Source organism: Alosa pseudoharengus, unplaced genomic scaffold, assembly GCF_046254945.1.
Source record: "Alosa pseudoharengus isolate Yale_2024_CS ecotype anadromous, Long Island Sound unplaced genomic scaffold, YU_APseudo_1.1 YU_APseudo_1.1_scf_22, whole genome shotgun sequence".
NCBI lineage: Eukaryota > Metazoa > Chordata > Actinopteri > Clupeiformes > Clupeidae > Alosa > Alosa pseudoharengus.
This window is the reverse complement of record NW_027468680.1, coordinates 21,564,572-21,583,027: the sequence shown is the minus strand read 5'-3', so window position 1 is coordinate 21,583,027 and position 18,456 is coordinate 21,564,572. Positions and strand designations below refer to the sequence as shown.

At 45.1% G+C, this 18,456-nt stretch overlaps 1 protein-coding gene across 1 annotated transcript; it reads right to left on the bottom strand.

Moving 5' to 3' along the window:
- Positions 1–16,926, bottom strand: cdc5l (CDC5 cell division cycle 5-like (S. pombe)). Its single transcript, XM_076299326.1, has 16 exons — positions 16,752–16,926; positions 15,864–15,967; positions 15,387–15,548; positions 15,082–15,209; positions 14,845–14,944; positions 14,122–14,340; positions 13,565–13,709; positions 12,789–12,977; positions 11,980–12,128; positions 11,427–11,589; positions 10,474–10,641; positions 9,903–9,983; positions 9,201–9,443; positions 3,895–4,092; positions 1,315–1,527; positions 1–830 (listed from the first exon to the last, which is right to left on the bottom strand). Exons 1-16 carry the CDS (start codon positions 16,794–16,796, stop codon positions 723–725), a joined length of 2,415 nt encoding a protein of 804 aa, XP_076155441.1. The 5' UTR covers positions 16,797–16,926; the 3' UTR covers positions 1–722.
- Between the last annotated feature and the right edge of the window lie 1,530 nt (positions 16,927–18,456).

Sequence of the window (18,456 nt, the reverse complement as noted above, 5' to 3'; positions counted from 1 at the left end):
AAAACAGGAGACATTGTTTTAGAATCGACAGCAAATTTTATTACCTTGCCAAGACACCCTCCCACCTTGCCTTTGAGGACCATTCATCTTACTTGATACAAACCAAGTGCAGGTCAGATCCAACATTCAACAGAAAATGAGGGCCTAGTTTTCGACAAATGTAAAAATAACCAACATCTAACATAATGTTATGTACACGGTTTCAGATCAAGTAAAGAAAGCAATATCCACAAATATTGTTTTTGTTTTGTTTGAGATTTTAAAAACGAGAATGTTGTGATGTACTTCACATTAACTGCCCACAAAAAGTTACCGGTCTGAAGCATCCCTCTGCACATTACAGCCAGAGCTGAGGCACAGGAACCACTGAGTCGTACTGTAATGTCCAGCACCCACACACAACGTCAAAGCTGACAAACAGCAATGCGTACACACACACACACACACACACACACACAAACGTGCTTGAAGCTAGTTTTCTGCTTGACCACCAGTACAGAGCGTAGCAATCCAGGGTAATGGGACACATGCTTATGGGCAGAGAGACAGAGAGAGAGAGAGAGAGAAAGAGAGCGAGAAAGAGAGAGAGAAAGAGAGAGAGAAAGAAAGAAAGAAAGAAAGAAAGAGAGAGAGAAAGAGAGAGCAAGCTGGTCCTGAGTGACACAGCTCTGTGAGTGATGGTCAGATTCAGTTCAGTTCGGTTGGGTTTGGTTTGGTTGGTTTTAAAACTTCTCGCCGACCAGCGTCTCCTTCTCCAGGAGCAGGTCTCCAAACCTCTGCTGGAGCTCCTTCTCGCGCTCCTGCTGCCTCTGAACGTCCTCCCTCAGCGCCTGAAATCGGACACAACCCCCACAGCAGGTCACAACACAGGAGGAGACAAGGGAATAGTGCGCTGATGCACTGACTGGCACATTACGGCCAAGCGGATTTAGCCCGTTAAGATGGCCTTTTGACGCAACAGATCAAAATTGTACCGACAATCTCTCCAGCTACATCACAGAGCAACTTCTGAAAATTCAACCTTCACAGAACTTCTGAAAGTTCATTATAATAACATTTACTTCACTTGAAGGCACAAGGCTAACATCGCCCTCTTGGAATCAAATAGATAAATAGACACTGTTGCTAAATTTCCCTTTTGAAGGCCAGCAGTTGCACACTGAGTTCATATACATATGAACCCATCATAACCATGGTCAGTTCACTTTAATGACGTCTTGTACCGTTTAACGTTGATTGCCCATGTTGTATGTACATCAGAGTCATGCGCTTCACATGCTCAGGTCCCTCTAATGACCTCAGGTGACCTCTCACCTCTTGGCGGCGTGGGATGGCCAGGTCCTCCTGCTTCTTGAGTTCCCCAAAGGTGCGAAGCTCCATGTGCGCCTGCTCCACCTGGTCCCACAGGTCACCCAGCTGCTTGACCAGGCCCATGGCGCGCGACTGGTAGCCGCCCAGCAGGATCTTCATCTTCTTCTCCATCTTGGCCGCTCGCTTGGCTTCCGTGGTCATGTGACCGCGGTTGATCTGCAAGAGGAGCGCCAACAGCAAAGTTACAGCAAGTCACAATTCTCAGGGAACCACTCTACAGTCTGTTTCCCAAACACAACCTCCATAACCAGCACAATCATGATCAGTCATCATTACACAAATGTTTGTTGTTTCGAAGCGCTTCCAGGGAATGACCGCTTTTGAGACTGATTACGATGTACCTGACCAATGACGACCTTTACTTTACTCTTTTCCCAGCAGGGATTGGCCGCCCTGTGATCAAACATACATCATGTGGGGAATTCCGAATCCTGTCGACTGGCGCTGACAGGTCACACCAACACACCAGGCCTCTTTTTCAGCTGCAGTCATAACTGCAAACTCATGCACACGTTTCTGTTGTCTAACACTGACACTTCATATATTATATGATTTCCATTATTATTATAATTATTTCCATTTTCCAGTGTTTGAAAACATAAAAAAAATAAAATATATATACACCGAGTACCATGAATACCAACTCAACACAAACCATTCACAGAAGGGTTAGTTTTACAATTACCTGTGACTTGCACAAGAACAGCCAGCACTTAAAACAATACTACTGGAGGAAAAAACGACATGACTCGTCCAACGTCAACACGTTCCATGGCAACAACACACTGCATCTCCTCCGAGTTCCTCCATTACCAGACCACTTTCCAACACAGATCTCCTTACACACTCCGATCCCTGCCCTTCTAGGTGGCCAGCGTACGGTCATTTATACAATTAAAGAAGGCAAAAGAATAACACAGATTGGGCAATCTCGTGCGTTTGTGGCAGTGCCATAGGAGAGGAGTGGGGGGTGAGAGGGACAAACTGAGCCGAGATGAGAAAAAAAGAGAAATACTAAAGGCAGCCAAACAGAGAAAGCTAATGACCAAACAACAGAGGAGAGAACATGAAAGAGAGCACGTGGGGAGGGAGTGGGCAGACTAAGTGCTGACCGTAAACTCCAGCGGCGGCAGCAGCAGCAGCATTAGTGTAGCTCCACACCGCCTCAGCCCCAGCCCCATCCTGCTCCTCGACCCCCCTCCCCGGCAGGCGGGCTGTGTGCGGCCTCGGCGCATGAACCCGCCGGCCTTGTTGACTCTCTGCGGTTGCCGCGGCGCTGCGCCGAGGGGGGCCGTCGGCGAGGATGGAGGCCACGATTCAAGACCCCTGCCGCTGGGCTTCAAGACCCCTCCCACACACAGAGAGAGAGACACACACACACACACACACACACACACACAGACTCGCGCCCATGTGCACTCTCCCCCCAGGGGTTGGTGTTGGTGTGCGGCATCAGAGCCTCCCGCTGCTAGTTGATAAATGTGGTATGCAGCTGCCAGAACTAAAAATCCTGTTGCTTCATTGAATGAAGTGACTGCAGCCACCCCCTCATCCCACCCAACCTCCCCCCTCTCTCCACACACACACACGAGCACCCCCCCCCCCCCCCCCACACACACACACAGACACACACACACGCGCACCTAACACACACACACACACACAACGCCCCCAGCCCCCATTGCCTCCGACAGCGCTGCTGTGTGAATGGGCTCCAAGTTTCCGCCCAGTGTTCTGAGCCAAAAAATATGAAACAAACGCACCCTTTGTGGAGACGGCTCTCCCCCTGATTAACTGAAACTTTGCACATATGCGTCTCTCTTCCTCTCTCTCTCGCACCCTCCTCCTCCTCCTCCTCCTCACTCTATCTCTCTGAAACCAGAGCACACATCCCTGTGTCTTTACGGCCACGGGCTGTTTGGAGTGGCGTTAAAACAGCTCATAGATGCATGATTACTCCACAGAGACTCTTAATTAGTCCATGACCCTCGCATGATTAAGCTGATTAAACTGTCACCATTTCAATCCATTCATTTATTTATAAAAAGACGAGAGGGCGATTGGCTGGAATGACTTTAAATAATAATAATAATAAAAAAAAGTCGCTGACGTTCGACTCATGAAACTTCAGACACAAATGTGAGAACGGGCAAATTGGAATCCAGGATTAAGTGATGAATGACATAATTACAGAAAATATAATTTGAGGCCATTTTCCTTCTGGGAAAATGTCTGTGCATATGTGAGGGGAAAAAAAAAAATATTGGAGCCACATTTCAGACGGAATGATAGCTTGTAATTAAAGAGCAATTAAGCTTCCAATTGGACATTTTAGAGAGTAGAAAAAAATAATTGTGAGCTGATGCTTTTACAAAAAGAATAAAAACAAGGTCCGCCAATATTCAAGGGCAAATTTTGCTCCAGAACTCACCCTCGTAGATCAAAGCACAGAGTTGTGCAACACTACCACCTACTGGGAGAAAATCAGAATGACAATTGACACGCTAAGGAAGATCGGCCTACCTCCAACCTCTTCTCCAGGGATTCGATACGGTCCTTCTTGCTGGCCAGGTTGGCCCTGGTGTAGCGGCTCTGGCCGGGCAGGTAAAGCACCTGGCTGTAGCACTCCTCCCACACCTGGTTGTAGGCGTCTATGGACAGGTCACCGTGGCCCATGCCCGACTTCACCACCTCCATCTCCTGCGTCAGGAGCTCTGAGGCCTGCAGGAAAGGTCATTTAAAAAACAAACAGCATCTTCACTACTTCATACTTGAATTTAGACGGTCAGGGCACCCACACCTTCTTATATGTCAAAGACACTTTCAAATACTTTCTACAGCCAGTTCTCTCAAATTCAGGGATCCAGCACACCATAGTTTGGGACTGTGTCAAGATCAAGATCCCTGTTCCAACACAGATCATGTTTATACTGAGAACTATTAAGGCGACTTCAACATTTCTCAATTGTGCTGTGCTTCTGTAATGGCAGACAATGTAGCATCCCTTGTAAACGTTTAAGGATTTCAATGACTCATAGTAACCCTGAGCACATACATAACCAAAAACACACAACCCAGACTTTAGTAACTCAAAAAAATAAATAAATAAATAAAATCTTTGCTAAAAATCCTTGGAAGTCCAACATCTGTGTGAATATAGGGGACCATCCGAACTCGGCTGGCTCGCTCGCTCAGACTCCAAATAGATCTGGCACGGCTCTGCTGCTTGTCGGAGTCTGACTGCAGACCGCTCCGTGCCAGAGGGGACGGCGGCCCTCCGCAGAGCGCACACACACACACACACACACACACACACACACACACACACACGGTGGCTTTGCCTCGGCCTCCCAAACCTCAAGCCCGCAGAATGTCCTCAGGAGCACTTGGACGTGACGAGGGCCAAGCGAACTCTGCCATCTCGTCTCCACTCCGAGCTCAAGTTCCCAAAGCGCTGCATTGGCTTGCAGGAGCCTCGCCAGAGAGGACAAGCTGAGCGTGATGAAAACCAAACGCTGATACACACTGACACACTATTTTTAGCAAAATAACCATTTTTCTTTTGCAAATGGATTGCAAAAAAATATGCCCACTAATATTAAGTGCATTTATCATAATACTGTCCAGTGCTGAAATCAAAATGATCCTGGTAGTAAACTCCAAGTGCTCAATTCCTGATACTCTTTCAAGTGCAAAATAGCTGTGTAGCAGGAGTGGGTGGAGAAGTGTCGCTCATCCGTCCATCCACGTTGCTACGCACCTGCACTTCATTTCATGCACATTACTTACAGTAATTTCCTGTGTATTAACCGCATTGTGTATAAGCTGCAGGTAGGGTTGGGTACCGAACACTGTACCTTTACCGGTACCGACTGAATTATTACCGAGTACTGGTTCACGTGAAATCAAACGGTGTCAAATTTCGGTAATTTCATGTGCATCAGGAGCGAGTGCACCAGCCAAGCTCATGTCTGAGTGTAACGTTATGTCTGTCTCAAAAGCGAAAGTTATTATGGCTAACTTAATATGCACCATTTAAACCTACATGTGTTGCGCCAGGAGCGGGCATAAATTATGAATCAGAATAGTATCCCTGGTAAGAACTTAAAAATAATATCACAGTTGACGGAGTGCTATGAAATGCACCCATCATTCTAAATCGCGAGTGAGCTGAATCCATTCATAACGGTAAAACAAGACTTCAAAGCATATGTGACAGGAAAACAGCGTTTTAATGCTATTTAAATGTATCGTGGCTACGATAGATGGAAATGATGTCTTAACAGCATTAACGTTAATAAGGCTATTTGCCAAATACAACTTCGCTGTAATGTTAGATGTCATGACAACAGTTGCTATAGGCAAAGAAACCGCATGCTTTTGCTCCGCTGCGCCATGCTAGAAGCGGTCAGCAGATCAGAGAGGGTCGTCGTATAATATATGTTAGAGAGAGGAGTAGGCCTACCGTGTTCGATAGCCCTAGTTCATGTATCCACAGCTGCAGAAAGAACACCTGCAGCCAGCATCAGTCAACGGCACTAATGGGGGACTCGATGGGAATTACACTCTTGCCAGTCCTCAAAACTTGAGCCCTGCTAATAGACTATTTGTTTGATTGAGTCTGTTTAAAAAACGTTTACTATCCACTGTTCATATTTTAGTAATGGAGAGGGCTTTGTATTATATACACACACACATATATATATATATGTATGTATGTATGTATATAGAGTTTTTTTTATTTTTTTATTAAATGTTGTCGTTGTTACAAACAAGGTGTTACGGATTCAGTAAGGGTAAGATACCAAAGAATGTACCGTTGAATACTGACACTGAACCTCGGCATCGGCACCGGTACCGATATTGGTTCAAATGTGATAGGTACCCAACCCTAGCCGCCCGCAGGACAGTGTTTTATGCAAGTTAAAAGAAACAAAACCATATTAATACCATATTAACTGCCCCTGTGTATCAACCTCATAGCTGAAGAAATTTTGCCAAAACAATGTATAAGATAGATGGGAAATTACGGTATTCTATTTAAATGATCACAATTCTCATTTATCCTGTGTTAAAACCCCATTAGGCAAAAGCGCCCCCTAGTGGGCCCGCCGGCGGGCCCATTATGAATATTCAAATTAGCTTGTAATTTATTCCTGCAGTCATCAATATTAATCCAAAACAACCAACTAGTCATTGTTACTAACATTCCAACTATGTGCATATGTATTTTGGGTAGCCCTAATGCAATAGTTAACTAGAACGAACTATATTCACCTAGCCTAGCATGTTGCTAATGTTTACACAGGAAGTAGCCTCCCTTTAAAACGGAGCTCTTTAAACATGTTCAAGATGTAAGTTAAGTTCAAATAAACTCAAAATAAAATTATTTACCTTCAAAATATCTGAATAATTTGTTTCAGCTGCATTGATATGTCCAAAAAGGTTGTTTATTTGCTTGCTCACGTTACAGTGAAGAACAGTAACATTTACCCTATATAAATGCAACAAGATCTTCTCTAACTCTTCCCAACCACCAAATTCAAGTTTACATACAATGGTATACATGAATCAAAAGCTAAAGATGTCCTCTTTATAATTCCAGAGTTGTTATTTGCTGTCAACTAACTAGTTTTGATAAATGACGGTCTCTTTCACCTATGGTGAGAACGCGTGTCTTGTTTACATTCGAACGTGGTCTCTAATATTACTTCCTAGTTCGCGTCAGGCTTCCCAGAAGTGATTGACGTCTTTCTTAACGAATAGTATGCCTTCTTACAAAAACATAGATGTGCCATTTACCCTGATTGGTCTAACCATGCCTTTCCAAGGATAGTGCGTCATGACAATGACCCACGTGCAGTCCATATGCGCAATTAGCGCATGTGGATTACGCAGATGGCGTAGTGAGGTTTGAGGCTTTGACGAACGCTATTTCTCTTCTTCTGACTATTTCTCGGAGCATATTGATTTTTGCATCATGGCAAGACCACGAAGTAAGACCTTGAAGGAGATTCACGCCGAGCTTTTTGATGTGGAGTCGGACTTCGACTTCGAGGAGATTTGGGACCGTGGTTCAGGCTAGGAGCAGCGTGGACTCCGAGTTAGCGGAGGGCATGGATGTCATCCTTGAAATGTAAGTGATCGTGTGTCTATCCACGTAATGTAGTTGAAGTAATGCACATTTATATATTATATTATATATGTATCCTTAGGATGTGTGCCTTTGCATAGCTGAACTTTATGGTGCATGTCACGTACGAGTGAATTCATGCTATAAGTCTCACGAAGAAAATCAGACTGTTGCATTTCGTAGTTCGTCATAAATATTTTCATGTTCTACACTGTAATGTAGTTTAAATTTTTAAAAAAATTCTTAGTATGTTAGCCTTTGCAGTGCATGTCATGTAGGAGAGAGAGAGTGAGAGAGAGAAAGAGCGAGATACTTTGGCAGCCTGTCAAATCAGCCTGTTGCATTCGTAGGCTATACTTCGTCATAAATATGTCTATGACTTCATCAAACATGCACTTGCTATGTTGGTATAGTAATCTATTATTTTTTTTGTGAATGATCAATTTATTAGCTTGTACAAAATATAATTCACTACTCATGGGAACATTTACTCCACTCCTAGTACCTCTGCCACTGGTCCCTCAGCCAGCACCAGTGCACCTCAGCATTGTGCCAGAGGCCCAGCTCCAGCCCCAGCCTCAACTCCATGCCCTCCTGCAGCAAGGTGTAGTGCCATGCATGGCAAGCGCCCAGACCCAGCCTCAACTCCATGCCCTCCAGCAGCAAGGCATGGCAAGCGACCAGTTCCAGCCCCAACCTCAACGCCATGCCCTCCTGCAGCAAAGCGTGGCAAGCGACCAGTTCCAGCCTCAACTCCATGCCCTCCTGCAGCAAAGCGTGGTGCCAGGCATGGCAAGCGCCCAGCTCAAGCCCCAGTGGAGAGTGACCCCCCAGTGGACATGTGGCATGATGCAGACTGGGAAGACGTGGAGCCTCCTCCTTTACAATTATTACAAATATTTGCAACTGTTCTGGCTAATGGGACTCTGGTATGGACTGTTTTCTAACACTTCTACATTTCCCCTAAAAGACAGTTTCAATACATTAGGTGGCATTTGGAGAGGTAATGATCCTCCTTATTGGTTAACTTGAAAGAAGTGTAAATATTAGCCTGAAATTAAGTAAAATGTATATTTACAAGGTCAAAACACAAAAATACCACACACACAACCTGCTATATTGGGAAAATCTTGTTTTTGGATTTTGGAGAGCTTGGAGAAGTTATGGACACTTGGAAACGCCTATATGCACCTATTAGAAATTGCTGTGTAGAACCTATGTAATTTTATGCATCTGCTTTAAATTTTGGAGTTTGCTTCCTAAGAACATGTAGATACAGGAAATATAGTGTATGACCTGCTGTTGTAACACACCATCCATGGACACACTGACAACTACAAAAATAATAGGCGTTTTTTACTTTTTTGACATTTTTCTCTGTATATGATGTTCTAAAATGTAGACTTAATGAAGGAAATAAAGGTCTGGAGGTGAATGAATGTCTTGGCCCATTTGTTTTCTTCAATTTAAGCCCTTAATATCCAAAGTGCTGCATGTAAAACATTAGATAAAGAATCTTAAAGTCTTAAAGTACAAATCGTTCCAAATGAAGCTGGAATTCCTATCTGCGTAATGGGGTTAATATCTGTCTTCATGTCTGCAAAATTTAGTGACAATCTCAATGTCATTGCTTATGCATGTACCATGACAATAAAGGGCAATCTGATTCTGAAGAGTCCAGAACCGGAACACTGACCTTTTTGAGGTCCTCCTCTCCTATCTTGTTGTAGGGGTTCTTCTCCAGGAAGGCGATGTGCTCTGCGTTGTTGGAGCTGGAGCCCACACCCTTGGCCTTCTTGCTGAGGGCCTCGACGTAGGGGTGGTGCAGGCTGTCGAAGTGGACCATGGTGATCATCTCCTTCTTGATGAGCTCCTCAGCCAGCTGAAGCTCTGTAAGAGGAGGATCCACGTTCTGCGGCCTCAGGATGGTCTCGTTTACCTGACAAGACAAAACACTCAGCAGTGAGTGTCTGCCCTTTACAAGACCTCTCCCCTCTTCAATACTTATTAATTTTTTATACTTATTCAATCGGCTGACATTTTTATCCATAGCAACTTACATATGTCAATTATCACAAGGGACCGTTTTCCCAGTGCAACTCAAGGTTAAGTGCCTTGCTCAAGGGCACAATGGTGACATGCAGGAAATTAATCCACAATTTTTCTGACTGCTGCATGCTAGCCCAGCTCCTTAACAACTATGCTAACATGCATTGTGTTCTACTATTTAAAAAAAAAAAAACTTGAGCCATGTGTGGATTCTCTATAAATAAACGATGCTGATGTGTTACAAGGGCAATGGAATCCCCATGAACCATGTTCATATTGCTACAGTCTACTGTACGTGATCACCATAGGCGAATTATAATTGTTTAACATTGCGGTGGTGGTAGCTGACCTCTGAAGGACGGGGCAGCTCTCTCTGCACGGCCATGTGTCTCTGCTTCAGCTCCTTTTCCCGCTCCGCGTCGCGCACCGCCTGCCGACAGAGAACGAAGTTGCGAGAATGAGATCACACACACGACAACCTACTGACCAGTACATATGACAACTTACCGAACAGTAAACATGACAACCTACTGACCAGTACTCACAGCAATATGCAATAACTGAACTATTAAGTGTAAAGAGATCTGCATGTCATATCAAAAATACTACATGTGGATTAGTGCTGATATGTCCTTGATGGGAAGAAATCATTTCAGTTTCTCTTTCAACATAATAATGTTACACTGCCAGTAATAGTAATACTTTAGCAATAACTTTTCATCAGGCTGCCTTTAATGGCAAAAGACAGTAAATAAGCAGCTGACCGGGATGCATAACAGATGTACACTCCAATAATGGACTTCAAGAGAAGTCCATTATCTTCATTGCTATGGTGTAAAAAGCACAAAGTATACCTGACCTGACTGAAGCCTTTGTTAAACCCTTAAACCCTGCTAGGCCATTATGGACTAACCACTGACCTTTTTGCGTAATTCAATCTCGGAGGCGTCCTCCACAAAACTCTCGTCCATCTCGCGCTCCTCCTCCAGCTCCCGCTCCGCGTTCTCGGGCAGTACGATCTCGAAGTCGTTCTTTGGGAGTGGCAGCGACATCAGGCCCATCTTCAGCTGCTCCCGGGTCTCTCGTTGCTGACACAGACAGTGCACAAGAGGACAGTTAGTGCTGAAGGACCCTCCACCTTTAACAAGCGCAGTTAGCAAAGGGGACTATTAACCCAAGGTTTTAATAATGGCCTCTTCTGTAAAGTAACCATGTGTAATGTCCATATCTGAAGTAAACATATGCAAGTGCTGTAGACACAGCAGACAGTCAAGCATGAGAAGTGGAAAATGGACAGATGTGTAATAGTAAAGTAATGTCATAAATGCGACTCAAAATGATGGTGGTCGTGGTGGTGAATACAGTAAAAGTAACAGGTACGAGTAGGAAGTTTCAACCCTCTGCATTCGTATTCGCACCCCGGGGAATTTCAAGATAGCTACACCCATCAACAGTAAATGAAATGCGTAGAAATGCACTGTTTTTTTTTTAATAACAATTCTGCCCTATCTGTATCTCATTAAATCAGTCGTAGAAACAATAGTGTCTAAATTCTATCTCTTGCTATGTTACAACAACGTTTATATGCATAAAATACCATGTAATGCATTGTTATGAACTGGTATTGCTATGTCTGATAACAATCACTAACAACAAACAATTGCTAACAAATGGTTGAGCATCTTGTTTTTCCAACTTATTACAACTGCAACACAGTCAACTTGGGTGTAACGCAATCCCCAGTTCCCACCTATGAGGCAAATGGAATGCAACATCAATTTTGAGCTGTGCATGGATGACAGAATGCGACTAAAAAGCTAACAGTGGCGACTAGCGTACAAGCTCGTCTGCTGCGTAGTCGTGCTCAGCGTACCAGATGTTTGTTGTAGGCCGGGTCAGTGTAGTCGACCGAACCGTCCTCTGTGTTGATGTTGAGTTTGTCCCGCAGCGGGGTGCGTCCGGGGGTTACAGCCACAGTGGGTTTGGGGGTCATGCCGCTGTGGGGGGTCATCCCCTCTGCGCCGTGACTCGGGGTCCTGCGGGAGGTCAGCCAATGACAGGTGGTCAGAAAACATGCACAGAAGCAGTGGTCTGTGGAATGTCCCCGGAAGGGACACTTGAAACAAGCAGGTGTTGTGTTCCCAAAACTAACACGCCTCTAATTTCCAGCATGGTAATGAAATACTGTAAAGACCTCATTTTTATTGGTTATTTTTTTAATGGGTCTGCTGAGAAACAAATGTCAGAAAAAGCAGCAGTATTTTTAACATGCCTGGAAGGCATACCAGACACAAGCTGGTGTCGTGTTCAAAAAAAGAATTTGCCTCCAATTCCACCACATGACAATTATAAATACTGTAACAGTTTTTTGTTTTAAAATTGGGACAAAACATCTATCTGGTCATCCATACATTGCATAGGCATACCTGAAGGGGGTGCTGAGGACAGTGTTGGGGGTCTGCACCACCTGTCTCTGAGGGGTGACGCCGGAGAAGTCGCTCTCGTGGAGGGGCGTGTTCAGGCCTCCTTTCAGAGGAGTGTCCACGTTCGTCAGCGCCATCAGATTCTGAGCCTCCTGAAAACACACAGAGGAACAATCTGTTCACGCACAGGCTGCCGGACCAAGTGATGCCTCCTCTCCTAGCACTTGTGGTGTATGTCATGTGGTGGTCTACAAAGTGTTAAGGATGTCCAGCCTCCTAGACTGTAAACCTAGTTTACCTATGGGTACCAATAAAGTAACCTGACCTGACCTCCTGACAACCTGACACACCTGATGCGCTCTTCCCTCATCTCCACCTCCCGACAACCTGACACACCTGATGTGCTCTTCCCTCATCTCCACCTCCCTCTCCTCCCTCCTCCCTCTCTTCCCTCCTTCTACCACTTTCTCCTCCTACCACACTTTGACTAGTACTTAATATAAGCACTCCTATCCTCTAGTGCTAGTATTGACAGATGCAGTGGTAATTCCTAGCTAAGGTCTCCTCTGCACTGTAGCTCAAATGTTATTCTATTTTATTGCGGTAAGTCGCTTTGGATAAAAGCGTCTGCCAAATGAACAAATGTAAATGAAACGCCTCCTTGCTGGCATGGGATCTTATGGAGGCTGCACGCTCGCATCGGATCTTATGGAGGCCGCACGCTCGCATCCGATCTTATGGAGGCCGCACGCTCGCATGGGATCTTATGGAGGCCGCACGCTCGCATGGGATCTTATGGAGGCCGGACTCACCTGGAGGATTTTGTCCTGGGCAGCGGGGGTTCTGGGAGTGCGCAGCGCCATGGTGTTGTTGGTGACGTTGTACTCGGACAGCAGGGCGCTGGAGGCCGAGTTGGTGATGCCGGACTCCTCGGCCGTCTGGCGGGCGATCTCACTGGCCTGGCCCAGTTTAACCACTTCCTCCAGCTCGCCATCAGAGATCTAAAAAAACAAGAACACATCATGAGCAAAATAGCACGGGCCAGCTTCAGAACCAGACCATATTCTACACTTCAAATCTCCACTTTGCACGATCCCTCCCTCAGTCTCTGTCCCTACTGTGCCACTAAAGGAAACGTTATCTCTTCTAGAAAGAACAAATAACATATATACTCTGGGCACCAATTTGAATCCGTAACACACACTATGTACAGCTACCGTGCTGTGGAAACCACGCAATGAGAACAGGTGTACACAGCACTAATATTTGCTAATTTATTGACACGCCGCAAAGTAGCATTTTTAGAAGTTTCATGAAAACAGTGTCTCTTTAAACAAATTCATGCACTGACAACTTCCTTGTCTGTGTGCGGATGACCCACCGGTGCTTGCGTGTAGCGTGGTACTAAATTAGTAAAATGCTTTGCCCAGTTCATTATAATTAGAATTAGCACTAGTTAGCATCCGTTTGCATTGCACTGCACATTGAGTGCCATTCAAATCAGAGCCCTCAGTCTCAAATGAGGTGAACACTGTCCGTCTGTGGGGGAAAACCAGGCCCAGAGAATAGTGTGTTGATTCTTCTCTACCTGAGGGGCGGGCAGGACCAGCTTGCTCCTTTTCTTGGTGAACTCGGACACGCCGCTGGTCTGCAGGATGGCAGACGGGAGGTCAGACTCCTTCTTCTTCTTGATCTTCTGCTTGTCCCTTTTGCGCTCTCTGTCTTCTCTCTCACTGTGGTGCAGGAGAATTTACAAATCAAGGGGCAATAAAAAAATAAAAATATCAAACTACCTTTGGAATAAGGAACACTGCTTTTGGAAAAGCTTGGAAAAATTACATTTACATGACATGTATTAATTTAGCAGATGCTTCTGTCCAAAGTCACTTACGTCAACTACATTACAAGGGCCATTGTCCCTGGAGCAACTCGAGGTTAAGTGCCTTGCTCAAGGGCACAACGGTGAAAGCCGGGAATTGTACCCACAACTTTCTGGCTACTTCATTCTAGCCCAGCTCCTTAACCACTGTGCTACCATCATCCCAAATGAGCCTTTTACACTAGTGAAACTTTTCATTCTACTTTAGAAAAGACTAAACCCAATGGACAGTAGCCAGTCGATAGCAGTGTATCAAGTCCACTCACCTCCTCAGCTCCCCATCCAGGTGCTGCTGACGGAGCCTCTTGAAGTCGGGCTCCAGGTTGTCGTAGTTCTCCATGGACGTGTCGTAGAAGCCCAGGGCCGGCTTCTTCTCGAAGGGAATCTCGGCGTTGTAGTCCACGCCTCTCTTCTTCTTCCTCTTCTTCTGGATGTCGATGCCTGCCGCCCGCAACTCCCTGCGCTTCTGAAGGGCAGCTAGCCGTCTGACATGGACAGGACCAGAGCACCAGCATTAACAGGATGTCTAAAGGAGAAGCTGCCTTTCCAGACACTGGACTGAACATTAGTATCATTTTACAGCTTCAGCAATTGTCACCAAGGAAAAATAACAGGGCTCAGTACACTTGCACCATAGTTTAAAAAATAAAAAACAAAAACAGCATAGCAGTTTTTAAAATGGTATTGTGATGGATGTATACTTGGTTTTAGTGAGGAAATAACAATACGGATTCGTTCAACTCTTTAGTAAGTAAGTCAAATTTATTTCTAATGCATATTTATACACAGCTTACACTGACCAAAGTGCTGTACAGAGTGCAATCAAAACAAATAAAATAAAAATAAAATAAAACTTATCCACAAAAGAATTAAGACACCAGGACAAAACATTCTGGTGAACTGTTACTTGCCAATGATACCCATTAGAAAACACAGTGCTTTGATTGTGACTGAGCTGAACCTCTTGAACTATGACCTGCAACCTTTACCTGGCCTCCTCCAGCTGCTTCTCTCGGGCTTTCCTCTTGGCCTTTTTGCCTTGAGTGTTGGCCAGACGAGCCCTGGCCTCCGACAGCATCTCCAGCTCATCTGGAAAAAACACAGGAGTGATGAAACTACAGCAAACAGCATGGGAACACATTTACGTTTACTCGTTTAGCAGACGCTTTATGGTGCATGTGCGCGAGGACATCAGGACACATTTCCTGATGGCCGGAGAAGCTCACCTTCGTCCATGTCCACAGGGTCGGGCCTGGCGGGCTTGGTCTCAGGATTTGGGTCAATCTCTCCCGGTTTAAGCTTGCGGGGGTCATCTCCTGCATCCTCCTCATTGTCTCTTTGAGCTGCTTTATCTCTGCAGTGCAAACACACAAACACACCCAAAATCACTCAAACGTCCATTATGAGTCAGTACTTAAAAATTTTGTGGTTGGCATATACAGATGTAAGACAGACATAGGCCTATATGCTACTCCAAACATGGCAATGTGCTGCATGAAGTGGTTCTTCTGTCTGCACGCTTGAGACTCACAGCAGGAACTCGTAGTGCTCCAGACACTGGGCAGCCGTGCGGCCGATGATGGGGGCGATGGTTCTCCATTGGGTGGGCATCAGCTTGGCCAGATGGAGCAGCTTCTCTTCTTCCTCTCTGGACCATTCTGTCTTTTTGATGCTGGGGTCCAGCCACTCATACCTATCCACAAGACAAATTCAGGACACTTGAAATGCAACACCCTGCAACAGGCTACAGCACCCATACCATGTAGGGGTCCAAGTGCCCTCGGGGACCCAGGTTCGAATCCAACCTGCGGCCATTTCCCAATCCCACCTCCCCATTTCTCTCGCTCAGTTACTTCCTGTCACTCTTTACTGTTCTATCTGAATAAAGGCAAAAAGTCCCAAAAATATACTTTTAAAAAAAGAAATGCAACACTCACTGGACACACAATGCCAACCATGCACTGTAATGGCATGTGAAATCGTAACACACTTGCATGGAACAACTTACCATCTAGCCTTGCACTGTTTGGCCGATTTTCTGTGCAGAAGAGATGCAATTCGAGACCACTGGTTTTTGCCATATTTCATAACAGCTGCTTTAAGAATCTCATCCTACAAGTGGAGAGAGGTGAAATGTACAGAGAAAATTAATGATCTATCAACCATGTCCCATGTATGGTACACAACTGAGTTCTGAGTTGGTTTCCATGGACTAATGACAGACTCAATATGCCTGCATGTCATCACATGGTAATCAACTGAAAAATGGCAAAGAAGTGAGGGGATCAGTGACTAGTAACGTTAGAATCGATACAGAGAATGGAGAAGATATAAGACAATACTTTACAAGTACCATACCTTTCAAAGTTTTACAAAAATTGTAGCTTGCAAGCAACCTCAACAACATGTATGGCACCACTGTTTACCTTCTAACATTAATTAGCTAGAAGCTAGCAGCAACCCAACTGTCTCAAAAGAGCATGACAACTGGTCTGAGTTCATGTTGTACTATAGTAAACAAAGACTAGACAAATAGGAAATGATACCTATATCAATCATTGAAAGCTCCTAAATTATAGCTGAAAACTGGCTATTTTGCTTATTTAAAGATTATGCATGCTAACGTTAACGTTAGATACGACATGTCTTGACAAGGGGGGCAAGTTGGTGCAATTTCCAAACTATTTCAGTTCATACGTTATCAGCATGCAACGAACACAATTGTATCTACATACACAATCATAAGCCCATTTCCTTTATGTAATTAATAGAGAGTAATGTTAGCTAAATGGTTAGAGTTTGCTACACAGCCTCTAAACATTACAGCGAACTAACATTAGCAGTTAGCTAATATTAGCTAGCCATACTAGTTAGCTTGATAAACATAGTTACGTACCTCGGTGTTTCGCCAAACACCACCCTTGATCATAATACGCGGCATCTTGGCAGATTAATATTTCAAGTCCTCACAGTTCCAAACAAAAAATAACACCAGGGAAGTGGAAAACTTTCAGGGAAAACGTAAATCTCACAATGCGTTGAGTTTCCAACGCGAACAACTATGGCGTCCAGTACCGTTCAACGGAATTGTGGGTAGCTGAATTTTCTCTATGAAAAAAGGGATAAAAAGCGCCAGTGGATGTTTGCCACCTAGTGTAGTGGCGGCTACCTTGCAACCATGCAACAAGCATGAACGTTTGTGTTTCGAATTATTTTTCCTACAGACTTATAGGCTATATATTAGCATACACGAGAAACCAATATTAGACAACAACAGCTGTCAAAAAGCACACACTTGATGTTACCATCTGTAAACACTGAGGGGTTTTGGCAAGGTGTTCTGTAAAGTATAATAGACTATTTATTATAAATAGGCTATTATTTTAGATTTTTCAATACATTTAAACTTCCTCTTGACACAAAACACATATTAAGATGCTCTACTTTCTAACCTTTGTGTAAAGTAGAGCCTGAATTGTCAGGGAAAAAAAGTCTTGTAGCCTACTATCCGTAAGGCAAGTTGATCATGCCTCAGGGCTCCACCAGGCCCAGCTGTGCAGGTTCTGCTGCCCTGTTGGCCGTCCATCTTAAAAGGTGCGTGTCAGTGGGGCAGCAGCCGCTCAGCCCCTCGGAGCCAGACAGGCTGCTGTGCGGGCAGCTGTGTGAGAGAGGCCGGTGAGCTCTCCGCTCCCCCTGCCCCTGCTGGCTCAGAATGGGCCTGGCACCCTCCACCCGAGCCCCCTCACCAGCTCCACCATGCAGGATGCCTCCATCCTGTCCACCGCGGGGCTGGCAGACCAGAGATTGCGGGTGCACATCAAGGCCAGCAGTCTGGTCCGGGGCGCCTGCTGGACCCTGGATGTGGTGAGTCTGATGGTGCTGCTGGCAAAGCAGGACACAGGCTGCACTCATACATTTAGCATGAGGGGGGGAAAGATGCCATGGCTTGTCTGTCTCATCTGTCTGCCCCATATTCAAGGATAGGGTTACATTTGGGCATTGAAACCAACAGGAGCCTCACAAGTTTCGGTGGCAACTGCACTGCCATTGGTTGAAGTCAGCAGAGTTGATTGGCATTTGGTGTTCTTCTGAGTAGCCTAAGGATGACAACATATAAACCGTTTTTACTTGGCATTAAAGTGACTCGGAGAGCAGGCTCTTTGTCAGGGAGACAGCTCAAGACAAGTTTATCATCTGATGTTGGTGACTTGGTGAAAAGAATAATTTATTTCATAAAAAGTCACCATTCCTGGCTTACAGCTGCCATACTTACTTTTTCATCTGCTAGTATTTAAAGTAATGACCTCACGTACACAATGGTAAAACTTTACAGTGTATTGCCTTCTCAATGCATCAGGCATTCCACAGCTAGCACATCGATGTAGACCTAAGGGGTGCATGTTTCTTGAAGAGCACCCTGCAGATTGTGGAAGGCACACAGAGATCAAATAAACCTGTATGCCTCCCATAATCATCAAGCTGTAGCCAGAGAGGTAGCCTCCATCAACAGACTCAAGGCAGAGGAAGAGAAGTGAAGAGCACTGCATAGCTGATGGCCCTTCCTGAGGGCTCAGCCTCAGTACTTGTGACTTCTGAGTGGA